This window comes from Thalassophryne amazonica, chromosome 13 (assembly GCF_902500255.1).
Source record: "Thalassophryne amazonica chromosome 13, fThaAma1.1, whole genome shotgun sequence".
Taxonomy (NCBI): Eukaryota; Metazoa; Chordata; class Actinopteri; order Batrachoidiformes; family Batrachoididae; genus Thalassophryne; species Thalassophryne amazonica.
Window position 1 is genome coordinate 5,098,634 of NC_047115.1, and position 20,139 is coordinate 5,118,772.

Genomic DNA, 20,139 nt, shown 5'->3' on the forward strand with positions numbered 1-20,139 from the left:
ATCAGTTAGCTGTTTTACAACTACCCTTTCAAGAATTTTTGAGAGAAAAGGAAGGTTGGAGATTGGCCTATAATTAGCTAAGATAGCTGGGTCAAGTGATGGCTTTTTAAGGAATGGTTTAATTACTGCCACCTTAAAAGCCTGTGGTACATAGCCAACTAATAAAGACAGCTTGATCATATTTAAGATCAACGCATTAATTAATAGTAGGGATTCCTTGAGCAGCCTGGTAGGAATGGGGTCTAATAGACATGTTGATGGTTTGGAGGAAGTGACTAATGAAAATAACTCTGATAGAACAATCCAAGAGAAAGAGTCTAACCAAATACCAGCATTACTGAAAGCAGACGAACATAAAGATATGTCTTTGGGATGGTTATGAATAATTTTTTCTCTAATAGTTAAAATTTTATTTGCAAAGAAAGTCATGAAGTCATTACTAGTTAAAGTTAAAGGAATACTCGGCTCAATAGAGCTCTGATTCTTTGTCAGCCTGGCTACAGTGCTGAAAAGAAACCTGGGGTTGTTCTTATTTTCTTCAATTAGTGATGAATAGTAAGATGTCCTAGCTTTACAGAGGGCTTTTTTTATAGAGCAACAGACTCTTTTTCCATGCTAAATGAAGATCTTCTAAATTAGTGAGATGCCATTTCCTCTCCAGCTTACGGGTTATCTCCTTTAAGCTGCGAGTTTGTGGGTTAAACCACGGAGTCAGGCACTTCTGATTTAAGGCTCTCTTTTTCAGAGGAGCTACAGCACCCAAAGTTGTGCTCAATGAGGATGTAAAGCTACTGACGAGATAATCTATCTCACTCACAGAGTTTAGGTAGCTACTCTGCACTGTGTTGGTATATGGCATTGAAGAACATAAATAATCATATCCTTAAAAAAGGATATGAATCATATCCTTAAACCTAGTTACAGCGCTTTCAGAAAGACTTCTACTGTAATGAAACTTATTCCCACTGCTGGGTAGTCCATTAAAGTAAATGTAAATGTTATTAAGAAATGATCAGACAAAATTTCAGGGAATACTGTTAAGTCTTCAATTTCTATGCCATATGTCAGAACAAGAACTAAAGTGTGGCTAAAGTGGTGGGTGGGCTCATTTACATTTTGAGCGAAGCCAACTGAGTCTTATAATAGATTAAATGCAGTGTTGAGGCTGTCATTCTCAGCATCTATGTGGATGTTAAAATCACCCACTATAATTATCTTATCTGAGCTAAGCACTAAATCAGACAAAAGTTCTGAAAAATCACAAAGAAACTCACAGTTAATGACCAGGTGGACGATAGATAATAACAAATAAAACTGGTTTTTGAGACTTCCAATTTGGATGGACAAGACTAAGAGTCAAGCTTTCAAATGAATTAAAGCGCTGTCTGGGTCTTTGATTAATTAATAAGCTGGAGTGGAAGATTGCTGCTAATCCTCCTCCTCGGCCCGTGCTATGAGGATTCTGACAGATAGTGTGACTCGGGGGTGTTGACTCATTTAATCTAACATATTTATCCTGTGGTAACCAGGTTTCTGTAAGGCAGAATAAATCAATATGTTGATCAATTATTAAATCATTTACTAACAGGGACTTAGAAGAGAGAGACCTAATGTTTAATAGACCACATTTAACTGTTTTAGTCTGTGGAGCAGTTGAAGGTGCTATATTATTTTTTTTTTTTTCTTTTTGAATTTTTATGCTTAAATAGATTTTTACTGGTTATTGGTGGTCTGGGAGCAGGCACCATCTCTACGGGGATGGGGAATGAGGGGATGGCAGGGGGAGAGAAGCTGCAGAGAGGTGTGTAAGACTACAACTCTGCTTCCTGGTCCCAACCCTGGATAGTCACGATTTGGAGGGTTTAATAAAATTGGCCAGATTTCTAGAGATGAGAGCTGCTCCATCCAAAGTGGATGGATGCCGTCTCTCCTAACAAGACCAGGTTTTCCCCAGAAGCTTTGCCAATTATCTATGAAGTCACAGTTCAAGTCACAGTTCACAGTGAAGACAGTGAAGCATGGTGGTGCAAGCATCATGATATGGGCATGTTTCTCCTACTATGGTGTTGGGCCTATATATCGCATACCAGGTATCATGGATCAGTTTGGATATGTCAAAATACTTGAAGAGGTCATGTTGCCTTATGCTGAAGAGGTCATCCCCTTGAAATGGGTGTTTCAACAAGATAATGACCCCAAGCACACTAGTAAACCAGCAAAATCTTGGTTCCAAACCAACAAAATTAATGCCTCACAGATGTGAAGAAATCATGAAAAACTGTGGTTATACAACTCAATACTAGTTTAGTGATTCACAGGATTGCTAAAAAAGCAGTTTGAACATAATAGTTTTGAGTTTGTAGCATCAACAGCAGATGCTACTATTACTGTGAACACCCCCTTTTCTACTTTTTTTACTAATAGCCCAATTTCATAGCCTTAAGAGTGTGCATATCATGAATGCTTGGTCTTGTTGGATTTGTGAGAATCTACTGAATCTACTGGTACCTTGTTTCCCATGGAACAATAAGAAATATACTCAAAACCTGGATTAATCTTTTTAGTCACATAGCACTACTATTATTCTGAACACTACTGTATATACACAACAGATGGTGCACCAGACATACATTGAATTGACAGACATTGAATTCTTGATCCTGAGTTGCAGACCTTTCTACCTGCAACGGGAAATCACATCCGTATTGATAACTGCTGTCTATATACCGCCACAAGCTAATGCTAAGCTAACCTTAGATCATCTGCAGTGGGCCATTAACAAATGCATGACAGCCCAACCAGACAGCGTTGTCATCGTGGCAAATTTGAACACAGTCACACCAAAGCTCTTTAAAAATGTGAACATTCCCATGAGAGATTAAAAACACTCTTGACCAGGTTACACCAGCATTCAGAAGGCCTATAAAGTCGTCATCCTTCCACATCTTGGTATCTCGGATCACTTGGCTCTGTGTCTCATCCCAGCATATAGACCCTTGGTCAGCAGAGAGAAACCTTCTACCAAAACAATTCAAGTGTGGAATGAAGAAGCAACTTCAGTTCTGCAGGACTGCTTTGATGTGACTGACTGGGAAGTCTTTGCAGCAGGGACAGAAAACAGCTGTCCTCTCCTACATAAACTTCTGTGCAGAGACTGTGGTAGAGACAAAGTCTGTCAAGGTATTTCCTAATCAGAAACCTTGGTTCAACAAAGAAGTGCGAACTCTGATTAGAGAGTGTGACTCTGCATTTACATCAGGGACTCAACTGGAGTACAGAGAGGTGCAGCAGAGACTGAGGATGGGTATCACGGAAGCTAAACATAGACACAAACTGTACATAGGGGAGCATTTTAACACCAACAGCTCCAAGAACATGTGGGAGGGTATAAAAACTCTCACTGGATATAAAATCAGCAGAGCAGCACCGAACTCCACGGACAGCTCCCTACCCAACACCCTGAACCAGTTCTTTGCTCGATTTGACCAGCAGAATGCAAACACCAACTGGCATCCAGATCTGAATTGCATTCGGTGGCTTTTCAGTCGTGTGACTATCCGAACAATTGTGGAAGAGGTGGGCATCATTTTTCAAACTCCAGCATGTCCTGTGAGACTTCAACATGGAGGTGCTTTTGCTCCGCCGTCAGCTTCGGCACGAATTTCACTGCCACTGTTTTCATGGCCAAATCTTCTGTCAGAGTGGAATGTGCCTAAAAAGTGCTGATGTCCACCTAGTCAGCAATTTCTCTGATAGTCACACGACGGTCCCGCATCACCACAGATTTCACTTTGGAAATGATCTGGTCATTTCAGCATGCTGATGGCCGACCAGAGCGTGGCTCACTCTCCACCGTTGTGCGGACGTCTTTAAACCGGTTGTCCCGCTCCTTAATCTGTGTGATGCCCATAGCATCGGCACCGAAAGCCGTCTGAATCTTCCGAATGGTTTCCACCTGGCTGTCGCCCAGTTTCTGGCAAAATTTGATGCAGTTGTGCTGCTCCAGTCGTTCCGCCATTTTCCTTGCCTGTGGGCAGTCTTTGAGTGAGGAGTCACCCACCCTCTCATCGTTTTTTCATTGTTTAGGAATGGCTCAGAGACTGCTGCTTTGTTTGATAAAAATTTTTTCAAAACTGTAAGGCACAACTGAGTGGACACCATTCAATAAATTCAGCTGGTTTTCGGTAAAAATTTTAACGGCTGATGAGAGATTTTGGTCCGGTAGTGTCGCTTTAAGGACGGCCCACGGCACCTGACAGCAATCTGCGCTTCAAGGCGGCAGCGTCTCACCGTTTTAAGTTGAAAACTTCCACATTTCGGGCTCTGTTGACCCATTAAGTCGTCAGAGAACAGAGAACTTTCAGAAGAAGTCGGCATGAGGAGTTTATTCGGACATTCCATTGTTAACGGACATTTTGTAATGAAAGAACGTGCGGGCAGAGTCGCATGTTGGGCCGGACTCGACCGCAGGGGGTCGTGACAGGAAAAACACCTCAGTTGGAAACCTTAACGGGCAAGTTGGAACATGCCCAAGCTGTTAAACAATTTCTCAGTTACTCACTTGTTGAAAGCCATCAAAAGCCGCCTGAATTTTACAAATGGTTTTCAACACGGAGGTGTTTTTCCTGTCGCGGCACACACAGATTCGCCGAGTCGTCACGGAAACGACTCGGCGAATTTGCGCGCACGTCTTTCATTACAAAATGTCCTTAAACAGTGGAATGTCCGCATAAAGTCCTCATGCCGGCCTCTTCTGAATCTTCTCTGTTCTCTCACGACGTCCTGGGTGAATTAAGCCTTAAATTAGGATGTTTTCAGGTCGAAACAGGCCGACGACGGCGCCTGGAAGCACTGCGCGACGTCCCGCTCCGTGGGACGTCCTTACAGCGACAGAAACACCCCATAATCTCTCATCAGCTGTTAAACTTTTCACCGAAAACAAGCTAAATTTCTCGAATAGTGTCCACTCGGATATTCCTCATAGGTCCAGAAAAAATTTTGATAAAGCAACGCGTGCCGTCTCCAGCAGCATGTGAAACAATGGAATTCAGCCGAGAGGGCTGAACCACATCTCACTCAAGGCCTGCCCACAAGGAAATGACGTCACCGACATGCGTGAATAAACTCACGCATGCACACGAGGGTTCAAGCATGATTGGTGTAATCGCACGTCATTCAAATCCATATAGTTAAAAAAAATAATAAAAGTGTCGGTTTCTTATCTAGTAGACCTCGTATATATATGTTCTCCACTCAGATTGCAATAGCCAATCACAGATTAGCCTTTCTGTCCATCATTTACCTGTATTTTGGCATGCTTGGCACCAGAAAGTTATATTGGATCCAAAGGGATCCAAAAAGGCAAATTGGTAAATTGTTCAACCTATTTTTATTTGTAACAAATAAAGCTAGACAGTTTTTAATGGTTGCTGTTCTCACTACACAAAAAGTCTCAACTTTAAAGACTTTAATTTAAAATTTTTTTTCATTTTTCCCCCCATATGTAGACAACAGACTGCTGTCAGATGGCCCTAAAAGGCACTCAGCCATGTGCATGTATGCATAAAGCTGCATGGGCCACTAAGCGCGCGCGTGTGGCATTGTCTTGCTGAAATAAGCAGGAACGTCCCTGAAAAAGACGTTGCTTGGATGGCAGCATGTGCTGCTCCAAAACCTGGATGTACCTTTCAGCATTGATGGTGCCATCACAGATGTGTAAGCTGTCCATGCCATGGGCACTAACACACCCCCATACCATCACAGATGCTGGCTTTTGAACTTTGCACTCATCAGACCACAGCACACTTTTAAACTTTGAAGGTGGCGGCGTTTCTGGATGTTATCGATGTTTGGCTTTCGCTTTGCATGGTGGAGATTTAACTTGCACTTGTTGATGTAGCAACAAACTGACAATGGTTTTCTGAAGTTTTCCTGAGCCCCCACGGTCCACTGTCCCCATGGACAGTGGTAAACATACAACTGTCCCAGCTTTTTTGAAACGTGTTGCAGTCATCCATTTCAAAATGAGCAAATATTTGCACAAAAACAAAGTTTATCAGTTTGAACATTACATATCTTGTCTTTGTGGTGTATTCAGTTGAATAATGGTTGAAGAGGACTTGAAAATTATTGTATTCTGCATTTTTTTTACATTTTACACAACATCCCAACTTCATTGGAATTGGGGTTGTACCTGCGATAAAAATTACAGATCTCTCCATTCTTTGGAGGAGTGAAAACTTGCAAAATCGACAGTGGATCAAATATTCATTTGCCTCACTGTACCCAGTAAACAGACAAATAAAATAGAACAGCACTGGTTTGTGTTTCTTTATATTTTACAGGGCTGTGAAATAAAAATTGTGAAATCTGAGGAAAATTTTCAAGAGGTCGAGTCGGGGTTTAGGGAAAACAAATTAATTTAGTATTTAATGATACATTTTCAGCATCTCCTGAGAGAAAAAAAAATCTCAAAAGAAGCGCACATTTAACTGAACCTGTATTCAACCTTTCATTTAAACTGTCAATGATAATGTTGAAATAACAGAATATAACGTGGAAGTAGCACGTGGAATGATTTTCCTTTTAATTGTAAACCAAACTATACATTAACTCAGAACAATTAAACTACATGAAATTCATGAATACTTTAAAGACTGTTAAAGTATTTCAAAAACCACAGCTAAAGCTTGGAGAATATTTTAAAAATCAGGGTAAAATATCAATAACATACCTGATAGTATAAAGTCACATATTCTTGTGTAAATTCCTGTGAATCCACAGTGTCTTTTTTTCCCATGAAAAAAGTCTACATTAATAAAAACTAATTTACATTCTTGTGTAAATTCATGTAAATCCATTCAAAGCCACAATGTCTTTTCTCCAATAAAAGAAAGTCTTGATTAATAATAAAAAAGTCACATAATCTTGTCTAAAATCCAGTTTGAACAGCACAATGTTTATTTTCCAGGGAGAGAAAAATTCTTAGTTTCCTGATATCACAGTTCACTTTTCCAATTTATCATTCAGGTGTGTTCATGAAGTCAGTGACAATTCCATGGATTCTCGTCCTTGTCAAACTCTTTCAAACCGTCTTTCTCACCATCTTCTCTCTGTCTGACGTCGGTCCGTGACACAGACAGGCTGCACAATTCTTCTTTTAAAAACATGAGAGCTCTAAAAGTTTGCGATGTCCACATGCTACATTTAGCTTCAGCATCTTACTTGCACAGGAGCCACACAGCGTTGCTGCAGCAACCAACCAGTGCCGCTTTACGAGAACTGTCATAACAGCTACGCTTTGAGTGGCATTTTTCCTCCGCGAAGTTCCGCGGATCCAAGGACACAGATTTGTATCTGTAACACACAGATCAGTGTTCGCAGACTTATAGAACTTGCATGATGTCACAAAAAAGGAACGTGTTGCGATAAGCATTTTAAAAAGTCAGTGATGATGACAATTACAGAGTACAACACTAACACCCGCCCCCTCCTCCCCATGATGAAATCCACAGAATTCCTCGAATCGCTGGCGTTTTCACAGCCCTGATTTTATGAAGCTGGTTTCCGAGTATCCCTAAAAAAAAAAAAGGCAGTCTCCGTGGGAAGAGCATCTACACCAAGCCATGAAAAGGCCAATTGAATGGCCTGTGTAACAATGGACAGGCCAGACCCAGACGCATGAGGAGAGTCACTGTCTAAAGTGTGGGAGTCCATGATGGAAGGGCGGAACATTACCCCAGTTCTTGCGCCCCCAACGACTCAGATGCCCCAATCAACATCACATCCTTATCATGATGACGGGCAGTGGGGCGGGGGGTGTCAGTTAATCCTCAGTATAGTCACAGGACGGTGCCAACTGCTCCAAGAGAGGAACAGCAGAAGCTGCAGAGAAAGAAGCAATGACTTTATCTTAGAAAATTCACTGGCTAAGTTGTCAACCTTGTCAGACAAGATCAGGTTATGGGTACCCTTCTTTGTTGTAGCAGAAAGGGGCTCAGCACGTAGTCACTACATGAGTGTGATGCCAGTGTTGCAGAGGACATCTCTGCTTCAAGCCTGGCCAGTCTAGCCAATCTGTCAGTCAACAGCATAGAAACACAATTGAAGCACGCATCATCCGTGAGTGCTTGTTTCAAGTGTCCATGTCCGAGACAGGATGGGTATAAAGTAGGGCCCTCATACGGGCTCAGAGGTGCCAGACAGCTACTGCACGCATGCACCAGTGCAGGAGACGTTAGTGTGTGTGTGTGGAGCAGTAAGGGAGAAACAGCCAGTGACTAACACCCAAGTGCACAATTGTAAAGGCCAAAAACTGGGGGTGCTGTGAGCAGAAAGCACTCACGGTGTCCCAGATTTCCACCCAGGTCTTATAATTGTAAAAAGCAGTTTTGAGTGGTAACACTCACAGCCCCACAAACTGACACCTTGATGTTACAATTGAAAGACACCAAATGGCAAAGTAGCTGGGAGCAAAGGCACTGACAGGACAGTGGGGAAACCCAGCCTGTGAAAAGAACTGCTGTAGGAAAAGAGTGCAAACAACTCTGTATGAGACAACCAGCTAGCCAAAAAGGATTTTGACTCTTACACACTCACAACAAGCAGGGGAAATTCAATAAATACTCCAGTAGACTGCACGTTTAGAGAAAACAGTGCCGCAGGTCGCGCGCACAGTCACAACACAGCCTCCAAACACAGCATGTGAAACAAGCAGAAGAGCTAAAACCACTCACAACAAGCAGTATTATTTCAAAGCAGCAAAACAAAGCGGTCACGTCTGCATGCGTGGGGTGACAACACATGCAGCTCACTTGTGAAAAATGTACCGTTGGTGTTTAACACAGACACCAATGAATATAACACTCATACCACACTGGTCAAGGCAGAGCGTTATATTCCACAGCACGACATGTCTTGGCATGTCCCACACACATGAACGGTAACAAATTAAGCCACAATCGCTCACATGTAGTAAAACAGGGTTACTCACCAACAGCAGTAGCCACAAATCATGCACTCATAGTAAGCAGGGTTACTCACCGAGGGCAGCAGCGTAACGGTAAACAGAGGAAATAACTATTTGCTTGCAGCCTCTGGGGGGTGCGTATGCACAGCTCTCAGCAAGAAGGTTGCGAGGTTCCGACAAGACAAGCGATCCGAAATACTGTCAACCCTCTGCTCTTTATGCTCGAGATGGAAAAAGGACTGAATGCCCGGTGGCGTACTCTCATATACTATTGCCTGACATCATCCAGGTCATGCTCACTCACGTGACTTTGTTGGTGTAAGACTCAACCTCTGCGCATGCGCGCATGGGATAATCAAAGTGCTAAGCACCGCCCTCTGGCAGCCAGGAGGAATGAAATAGAACAATAAGTAATGCACTCAAGCACCATAGCCCGAGTGCACGCTCACCTCACAAGACTTGGTAAAGAAAAAGCATGTTGAAGCTTGTTTAAAGTTTGCTGCACATGATTAACACAAGCCTTTGAGATACTGGGAGAATAAACTGAACTCTTTGGATGCCATAACACACACCATGTTTGGAAGTCAAATGTCACTGCACATCAGCCCAAAACCACCAGACAAACAATGAAGTTTAGAGGTGGAACATCATGGTGTGAGGTTGTTTTTCCTGTATATGGCACTGGCAAACTTCATATAATTGAAGGAAAGATGAATGGAAAATGTGCTGAGACATTCTTGATAAAAATCTACCAGGATGGCTTCTGATGTGCCGGAGTGGTCCATGTCATATGGTAAGGTTCTGTACTCTTGTCCTGGCCCAACACACCAGCCACAGTAGTGATCAGATATTTAGCTGTGATCTGGGTCTCTGCGTGTGGATGGTTGTGTGTTTGTGGCCGTTGCCACAATTCGGTTTTGGGTGCTCTCAAGGGGATCAAGACTCTGGTGTCCTAGATTAGGGTATGGATGCTCACTAATTAGACAACAGACTGTTGCTGTCACTACTTGTTCATGTGTGGTTGTTTGTCTTGGTAAGGTGTATGGTTGGGGCCCCGTCTCACTTTTCATCACTTCACAGTTATTGTCTTCATCACTTTTCTCTCGTTCTCGTCTGTCTTTGTGTTGTTTTGGTGGTCGGCCCTTCTTGATAGAAGTTGTCGGGAGGCCTTGAGTAGGATGGAGTAAGCTGATCGGGAAGGGTGGATGGGGGTCACATACACACACCATGTTCACTCACGCACTACATACCTTCTGTCTTGCAATAATAAATTGCATATATGTGTATTAATGTACATAAATGTTTCTGCCAGTATATGAAAAAGAAAAAAAAATCTACCAGGATGAAGAAGATGAAACGAGAGTGGAATCCAACGGAAAATCTTTGGAAAGAACTGAAGATCAGAGTTTACAGAAGAGGTCCACAAGACCTTCAAGATCTGAAGACTGTTTGTGTGGAAGAATGGACCAGAATCACACCTGATCAAAGCATGTGACTAGTTTCTCCACACAGGAGGTGTCCTGAAGCTTCATTACCAACAAAGGCTTTTGTCAGAAGTATTAAATAAATTTCAGTAAGTGTGTTCAATACTTTGTCCCTGTGTCATTAAATTTTATTACACATAACTTAATGTCTGTATACATTTGTTTTGATTTCGTTTTATGTGTGGATTACTTGGGTTGTTACTGACATCTGCTGAAAATTTCATGTCAATAGCACCTTTACAAATATACTTACTGAGAAAAATGATGACTTGTTCAATACTTATTTTACCCGCTGTAACCCATGGATATACAGAGATATATCGTCAGCTCAGTAAAAGGTTTTCCTCCTGTACTTGGCAAGGTTTGTGTCCAAATATGTCCAGCAGTGTTCTCAGCTTCATATATTTCTGCTGCGTGGCACTGCAACACTTTTTTTTTTTTGGATGTATGTCATCAGGATGCAGAGACACTCACCGAATGATCTGAGCAGAATCTATCCGAGTGTTGGTCTTCTCTTGGGGTGCATCCTCCTCCAGGAGTCTGGTGATGAAGAGGACAGCAGCCAGCTGCTGAGTCAGATTAGAACTGCAGCAACTCTTCTTCAGGATGTCCACCACTTCACCAATCTTTTCCAGCATGGTCTTCTTTCCTTGGAGCCGTGGATGGTTGAAAACTGCAGTGACAAACAAAGAGTTGCATGATGATTAGCATGCAACAGGGCCGCTGGGTGCTCGAAGCCTAACTGCTTTGAAATAATGAACTCAGTGAAAGTGTTTAACCCCAGACTAATTTTTAACCTGAATGTTGCTGAATGAAGGCTATTATCCAAGCAGTAATAAGTGTTAAATTCAACAGTCGCGTCAGTGGCATGTCGTCAGTGCTCCTACGTTGTTTGTGATCACACTACATGCAGGCCACACCCAAGTCTGGCTGGACCTTGCCCCAGACCACCTCTGCAAATTGGGCCATACACATGCCACCAGCTCAGTCCTGGCCCAGAGCACTCACACTCATCCAAACAACTGGACTGTGAGGGTGTAACATGCTCAGGTGTGGTCCAAAGTGTGTCATGCAAATACACCCTAAATTTGTTGATGGCGAGTTGTGACCATGAGCTGCTGGACAACACTTATGTGAGGTTCCAAAAAAAATCGCATTATCACAGAATGTAGGAGAATAGCACAAGATGAAAATGTAGCAAAAAGCAATTATGGCTAGTTTTTTTTTTTTTTTTAATATGTGTTCAGTTGCCACTGAGCAATGAGACTGTTCTCACTCTGCTGAACCTTTTACGCCCCACCCTGAAACATTTTCTGTGGTATTTGAGTTCTCAGAAGCACCCCATCACCCCTTGTAGGTCAGACTGACTCATACTTTTCATCTTGTCATCAAGGTCTTCAGGGTATTTGCTGCCATCCTCAGCAGGCAGCTCACACTCCGTCTCCGAAATGCCATAGCCAGAGTCTGCCGGCAGGTCTTTCTTGGCTTTTTTAGAAACAAAACCCACAGCTAGAGAAGAAGCAGGTCCTCCTCCCCCCACATAGCCTTCAGCTGGAAAGCAAAGAAGACATCATGAAACAGTCCAATGACCTGAATCTTGTTGAAGCAGGTTTACATCTGGCTCCACATCTGGGTCATCGACTCACCAAGCATCTCTTCATCCTCTAGACCTCCCCCTCCTTTTTGCAGGTAGTGCTTGGAGAAGGTGTGGGAACACAGCAGGTCATTCAAGCAGCTTGAAGGCAACTTCTGTTTCAAGAAGTGAAGAAGCTTCTTTGCAACATGTACTGGAACTGAAAGGCTAATTAGAGCCAAGTCATCCAGCTCCGACCCCTAATCAATGGACACAAAGACAAAGAAGTGAAGCAGGTGAAGCGATGCCTTCAGTTTCATGCTTAAGACAGTTCAATAAAATTCCATTTATTTATATAATGCCAAATCATTACAAAGTCACCCCAAGATGCTTCACATGGGTGCTGTGTAAATAAACTGAATTGCATAACACAGGCAAATGGATCAAATGTGACAGCAGCATGACATAAACAAGAGCAATCAGAGATTTCTGACATCCACCAATCCCGATCCATATCCCCTCCAAAATTCAGTGGAGTCTTCCATGCCCTAATATCTATCTGTGGTGAAAACCTTTTCAAAATATGTGTGGTAGTTTTGACATAACCCTGCAAACGTAATAAGCCAAAAACAGTAAATAAGACAAAAACAGTGCAGGTCAATTCATGCAACAATGTAACTAGCAGCAATTTTTTTCAAGACAATTTTGTGTTATTAAGGTTGCATTGTGTATGTTAGTTGAGAAGAGTGCAGGTGCACTATTTCTATTAACTGAATTTTATACAAAAAAAAGTTTTTCAAAATACTTATGCACTGAAATATGTCCTGTATTAGAGTGAAGAGGACAGTAATAGTTGTCATGCAGTTCCCACAGCAGCAATTCTCCTGTTCAGAAGCACTAACATTGAAATTTTAAGACAAAAATTATACTGCAATATATACAGGAACCACACATCCTTCAAATTATACCTTGACGTAAATTTTAGACATTACTGCCCAGACCGAATGGAACCAGAAGAAACTGCATGATAAAGAACACAAAAGTTAAGCTTGAAGATATAGAGACTATATGTCAGTGAACCCCAAATTAACACCCAGAAATGAAAGAATTTTGTCACAAATGAACCCCACAATGCTAATGAAGGAAATTATGGAGTTTGACAGCCAGTCAAAATGCTTCACTGTAAACCTTTAAGACAGCGCTCCTTCTACATGTCCTGGTTCACCACAAAAGGAAGCCATTAATCCAAGAGCCCACATAAAAGTACAAAAAAGACAAGTTCACAGTTCATCTACAGGATAATGGCCCAGCGTTTTTTAATGTCTTATGATGCAAAACCAAACTCTTGACAATGGTGGAGCTTTGATGGCTGGCACCTTACAATGTTGCAGAATACGTTATTAACGTTATTAATCCCAGGGGGAAACTGCATTTGTTCCATGTCAGTGCAAAATAGCAAGTAGGAGAGGAAACTGCTTCAAGGATTCACAGCATTTCAAATGGACTAAATTAATTGAATTCCCTCAAAATTCTACTCACAACACCCCATAATGACAACGTGAAAACTTTTTTTTTTTTTGCAAATTTATAAAAAAAAAAAAAAAAAATCATGTATATCAGTATTCAGAGCCTCTGGTCAGTACTTTGTTGATGCACCTTTGGCAGCAATTACAGACTCAAATCTTCTTGAATAAGATGCTATAAGCTTGGTGCACCTATCTGTGGGCAGTTCTACCCCTTCCTCTTTGCAGCACCTCTCAAGCTCCATCAGGGAAGCGTCCATGCACAGTAGGGCTACACACTACCATCGACATTAACACTTGTCCGACTGTCCGGGACAAGTGTAAAATGTGATTGGACAAGCAATATGCTCTAAATCGTTGTCCGACCGGACAAGTGGCATTTTTTTTTTTTTTGGTTTAAGACGTTTAAATTCTTTATTTTCATCCCTCGGAACCAAAATACCTGACCGCCACCTTTTTGTTTTCTTAATTACATCACGTCTTGTCTCGCACCTCGCAAGAAAGTGTCTTTGGTTTTTCCCGCCACTCTCCACACAGCGGACAGTCAGAAAACATGATCTCAGAGTTCTCCCCAGACAATGGAACAACAGCGCCGCGCCATCAGTGTTCTAACAGCGCCGTCACACTCTGCTCTGCTATCAGGTAGTTTTCTAAAATCCAGCCAGGCTGTTTGTGCTGAACTGAGAGACAAAGAGAGAGACACAGAGAGAGAGACAGAGACAGAGAGAGACAGACAGACAGAGAGAGACAGAGGGAGAGAGAGACAGAGAGAGAGACGGAGAGAGAGACAGAGAGAGACAGAGAGAGACAGACAGAGACAGACAGACAGAGACAGACAGAGAGAGAGACAGACAGACAGAGAGAGAGACAGACAGACAGAGAGAGAGACAGACAGAGAGAGACAGAGAGAGACAGAGAGAGACAGAGAGAGCGAGACACAGAGAGAGCGAGACACAGAGACAGAGAGAGAGCGAGACAGAGACAGAGCGAGACAGAGACAGAGCGAGACACAGAGAGCGAGACACAGAGAGAGCGAGACACAGAGAGAGCGAGACAGAGAGAGAGCGAGACAGAGAGAGAGCGAGACAGAGAGAGAGCGAGACAGAGAGAGAGCGAGACAGCGAGACAGAGAGAGAGCGAGACAGAGAGAGAGCGAGACAGAGAGAGCGAGACAGAGAGAGCGAGACAGAGAGAGCGAGACAGAGAGAGCGAGACAGAGAGAGCGAGACAGAGAGAGCGAGACAGAGACAGAGAGACAGAGAGAGCGAGACAGAGAGAGCGAGACAGAGAGAGCGAGACAGAGAGAGCGAGACAGAGAGAGCGAGACAGAGAGAGCGAGACAGAGAGAGCGAGACAGAGAGAGAGCAAGACAGAGAGAGAGCGAGACAGAGAGAGAGAGCGAGACAGAGAGAGCGAGACAGAGAGAGCGAGACAGAGAGAGCGAGACAGAGAGAGCGAGACAGAGAGAGCGAGAGCGAGACAGAGAGACAGAGAGCGAGACAGAGAGACAGAGAGCGAGACAGAGAGACAGAGAGCGAGACAGAGAGACAGAGACAGAGAGAGAGACACAGAGAGAGAGACACAGAGAGAGAGACACAGAGAGAGACAGAGAGAGAGACAGAGAGCGAGACAGAGAGAGAGCGAGAGACAGAGAGCGAGACAGAGAGCGAGCGAGAGACAGAGAGCGAGAGCGAGAGACAGAGAGAGCGAGAGACAGAGAGAGCGAGAGACAGAGAGAGCGAGACAGAGAGAGCGAGACAGAGAGAGCGAGACAGAGAGAGAGACAGAGACAGAGAGAGACAGAGAGAGAGCGAGACAGAGAGAGAGCGAGACAGAGAGAGAGCGAGACAGAGAGAGAGCGAGACAGAGAGAGAGAGAGAGAGACAGAGAGCGAGACAGAGAGACAGAGAGCGAGACAGAGAGACAGAGAGCGAGACAGAGAGAGAGAGAGACACAGAGAGACACAGAGAGAGACAGAGAGAGAGAGAGAGACAGAGAGAGACAGAGAGAGAGAGACACAGAGACAGAGAGAGAGACAGAGACACAGAGAGAGACACAGAGACACAGAGAGAGACACAGAGAGAGACAGAGACAGAGACAGAGAGAGAGACAGAGAGAGAGACAGAGTGGAGGAAAAAGTGAACAGCAGATGCTACACGCTGTAAAAAGCAGCGAAACAATTTTAATAAATGATCATCTTCAGCACACAGCCTCAGTGAAACAGTAAAGTGTGAAAAACTGATTCAGAAAGTTTTTTCATCCATGATTTCATCACTAAAAGAACAAATTTACTCCTTTACTTCTTCCAGAAAAAAATGTTGGGAAAAACAAAAAAAAAACTAAACTGTCAACATGACAGTAAAAACTCTGCCTGGACTCTTACTGGACTAAAGGTACAGTGTGTCATTTTTAAAGAAGAGAGCAAATGTTATGTCCAATTATTAATGTGTTTTTAAACTTTTCAATGTTATTTATTTTCTTATAATAGGTTAGGTTACATAAGTGCACATTTTTTGTCTATTATTCTTGCTTTCAATGCATCTAAAACCATTGAAATTTGAATTTTACCACCCACACTGGAGAGAAGCAATTTATGAAAAAGTGTAATTTCAGTACTTCCACAGCAGCAGGTCCAAGGACACCCCAAGGTGACAGTATCACGTGCCTTTGGCACGCGTCATGCGGCTCGTGCCTGTGGCGCTCGCTTGTGCGGACAACCAGCTTTTCCTATAGGACAAGTACACTGCCAGGGTTACTTATACTATGGAGAAGTACACTAAAAAGCTTAATGTTAATGCACATATCAAATATTTTTTCCAATAGCGTATTCTATTGATTATTTTATCAATTAATCTGATAAAAAGTACTTGTGTTTTTAAACAATATCCATAGTGGCCGGACTCTCCCCAAGCAATGACACAATGTTGCTGTGCCATTACGCAGATTTGTAAGTTTAGGGTGTTCCCTCTCTCTCTCCGTCTTTTTATGTCATTTTAAGTTTTGGAGCTTTCCCGAACCGTAAGCGCAGGCGGTTTGTGAAAACTGTCTGCAGACAGGCTGCATGGGAAGGTGAACCCAGCCTGTGATAAACAGTTGTGGAGTACAGCGTTTCCACAAAAGCTGCACTGATAAATCAATTGTGCAGCCTGTTGATAAAAACTCTTAAACCCGAATAAAGATTTTTTGAAACGTTACACATGATTCACTTAAAGTGTGCATCCTTTCACTTCATCTGTGGAGGTGAAGAGCAGTGACCAAACTGTGTTTTATGTAAAAAAAAAAAAAAAAAATACACAAACACACTGCTTCACTTTAAATGCACCATAAGTCCATTTCAGATGATCAGCGTGATGGGGAGGTGATGGTCTAGTGGTTAAGCGTTGGACTTGAGACCAGAGGATCCTCGGGTCAAACCTCAGCCTGACGGGAAAATCACTAAGGACCCTTGTGCAAGGTCCTTAATCCCCGAGTTGCTCCCAGTGTGTAGTGAGCGCATTGTATGTCAGCACCCTGACATCGGGATGAATGTGAGGCCTTAGTGCATAAAGCGCTTTGATTGTCTGATGCAGATGGAAAAGCATTATATAAATGCAGTCCATTGATCAGCGTGGGCCCTTTTTCTCTTATAAGGCTTTAGTTTACTCTCTATGCTGCTATGTAAAGTTGTAGCATCAACCACTACACTTACTTGCGCACATGCTCTATTGTTTTGTGGGAGCGTTACAGCACCACATAAATGCCAGGTGTATATACTACAGCATTAAACGAATTTGTATCGACTTGAATTTGGATTGAATTTGAAATTAAAAGAATTTGCCTCCTCCAAACATGATGCCAGAGTTTAATCTTTGTCTCATCAGACCAGAGAATTTTGTTTCTCCTGGTCTGAGAGTCCTTCAGGTGCCTTTTGTCAAACTCCAGGAGGGCTGCCATGTGCCTTTTACTAAGGAGTGGCTTCTGTCTGGCCACTCTACCATACAGGCCTGACTGGTGAATTGCTGCAGAGATGGTTGTCCTTCTGGAAGGTTTTCATCTCTCCACAAACGGAATGGAGCTCTGACTGAGTGACCATCGGGTTCTTGGTCACCTCCCTGACTAAGGTCCTTCTCCCCCTATCGCTCAATTTAGACAGGCGTCCAGCTCTAGGAAGAGTCCTGGTGGATCTGAACTTCTTCCATTTACAGATGATGGAGGCCACTGTGCTCACTGGGACATTTAAATCAGCAGAAATGTTTCTGTTTCCTTCCCCAGATTTGTGCATCCAGACAATCCTGTCTCTGAGGTCTACAGACAATTCCACTGACTTCATGCTTGATTTGTGCTCTGACTGTCAACTGTGGGACCTTATATGTAGACAGGTGTTTGTCTTTTCAAATCATGTCCAATCAACTGAATTTACCCCAGATGGACTCCAGTTAAGCTGTCGAAAATCTCAAAGATGATCAGTGGAAACAGGAGGAACCTGAGCTCAATTTTGAGCTTCATGGCAAAGACTGAATATTTATGTACGTGCAATTTTTTTAGGTTTATATATATATATATATATATATATATATATATATATATATATATATATATATCTATATCTATCTCCATCCCACATTGTCATTAAGGGGTATTATGTGTCTAATGTTGAGGCAAAACGAATTTACTCCACTTTGGAATAAGGCTGTAACATAAAATGCGGACAAAGCAAAGCCCTGTGAATACTTTCTAGATGCACTGTACAACATAAAGAACAGATATACAATATAAACAGGAAGTGGAAATGAGAAGTGAGAGGAAACGTCTGACCTCTGTAATTGCAAACAAAGGCTACTGTAACAAATATTAACATTGATTTTCACAGGTGTTCAAATAAATTATTAAAAAAAAAAAAAATCATACATTGTGATTTCCGCTTTTTTTTTTTTAGATTATGTCTCTCACAGTGGACATGCACCTAAGATGAAAATTTCAGACCCCTCCATGATTTCTAAGTGGGAGAACTTGCAAAACCGCAGGGTGTTCAAATACTTATTTTCCTCACTGTAACTCTTGATACACCCTTTGTAAAACTGGAACAACAATATCTGCAAAGATTTCATAATATTCCACTGGGAGTCTGTCATAATCCAGTGACTTCCCATTTTTCATTAAAAAAAAAAAAAAAAAAAAAATCCATGGTTATAGGTATTTCCAGACCAACTGCTCCCTGCGGCTGGAGCTTAGGTACATCTATATTAAGAAGAAACTTTTCCATATCTTCTGGTGAGGCACAAGAAGATATGGAGGATGTGTATACTGTTGGAATATTGTATTTATATCTTTAGCATCAAAAAGCAGGGGTGGTGGCCAAGTGGTTAATGCGCTTGGTTTCAGTTCAGAAGGTTCTGGGTTCAAATCCCACCCCTGCCACATTTCTCCATGTAAAGTGGAGTTGCGTCAGGAAGGGCATCCGGCGTAAAACCTGTGCCAAATCAACATGCAGATCCACCTTGGATTTGTTGTGGCGACCCCGAGTGCAAACAAGGGAGAAGCCGAAGGGACTTACTATCTTTAGCATCAAAAAACTGCACATCCCCCTGTTTTATAACTGGTATGGTATTAGCAAAATTTCTCACCTGTCTGGCTAATAATTTCCCCGTTTTTTCGACGCCTTCATAAAAGTTTGATTTCAACATATAAAGAGCATATTCTGCTTTCTTATTACAGATATCATGTAAAGAGTATTTAAGCTTACAGATTTCTTGAAATTTCATATTAGAGACGTGTTTTGACAGGTCTAATTCCTTATCTTTTATCTCCTTCTCCAAATCTTTAATCCTGGTAATGTTCTCTCTTTTCTTTTTAGTGGATTGTGCTATAAATTTTCCTCTCATATATGCCTTTGAGGCTTCCAACACAGTGGTTATTTCTTCAGTACGTCCAATGTTAATTTCAAAATAGGTTTTTGATTGTTCTTCCATTGTCTTTTTAAAAGTTGAGTCCGACATCAAGCCAATGTTTAGTCTCCATCTGCTCCTCCTTTCAGTTTTCGGATTGGCCTTAATGAACAATTTGACTGGTGCATGGTCTGTAAGGGAGATTGCCTTATGTCACAGTCAGGCATGTTATCTGCCAGGGAAGTACTTATCAGAAAAAAATCTATTCTGGAGTAAGTTTTGTGGCAGTGGGAGAAGAAAGTAAAATCCTTCACTTTTGGATTTCTCAGACTCCATATATCTACTAGTCCTACATCTTTACTCAACATGTGTAGGGCTTCTCTCTCCTTGGTCATGATGGGGTGTCTGAATGTACTCCTATCCAGTACTGGGTCCATAACTTCATTAAAATCCCCAGCAAGGACAATTTCGCCCTCTGCATCTCCTAATATTTTATTCACCCTCTGGAAAAAGTTTGGATCTCCCTTATTAGGTGCATATATATTACATAATACAAGATTTACTCCCTCAATGACTGCTTCCACACAGATAATCCTTCCCTCTGCATCCTTAATTTGTTTTAACAAAATGAAACTTACATTCTTGTGGACCAGAACCAGAACACCGTTAGGCTTGTTTGAAAATGAACTGTGGAATATATGTGCCACCCATCCCACTTTCCATCTCT

The 20,139-nt window shown here is 42.3% G+C and overlaps 1 protein-coding gene across 3 annotated transcripts in view; it reads right to left on the reverse strand.

Moving 5' to 3' along the window:
* The window catches only part of LOC117523944 (cullin-9), a 376,653-nt gene that overhangs the window by 299,600 nt on the left and 56,914 nt on the right, over window positions 1–20,139 (reverse strand). For all 3 annotated transcript variants that reach the window (XM_034185568.1, XM_034185567.1, XM_034185566.1), the window contains exons 7-9: window positions 12,099–12,285; window positions 11,827–12,003; window positions 10,927–11,125 (exon numbers count right to left, since the gene is read on the reverse strand). In XM_034185568.1, coding sequence (XP_034041459.1) covers window positions 10,927–11,125; window positions 11,827–12,003; window positions 12,099–12,285 — 563 coding nt within the window. The remainder of the gene's footprint in view (window positions 1–10,926; window positions 11,126–11,826; window positions 12,004–12,098; window positions 12,286–20,139) is intronic.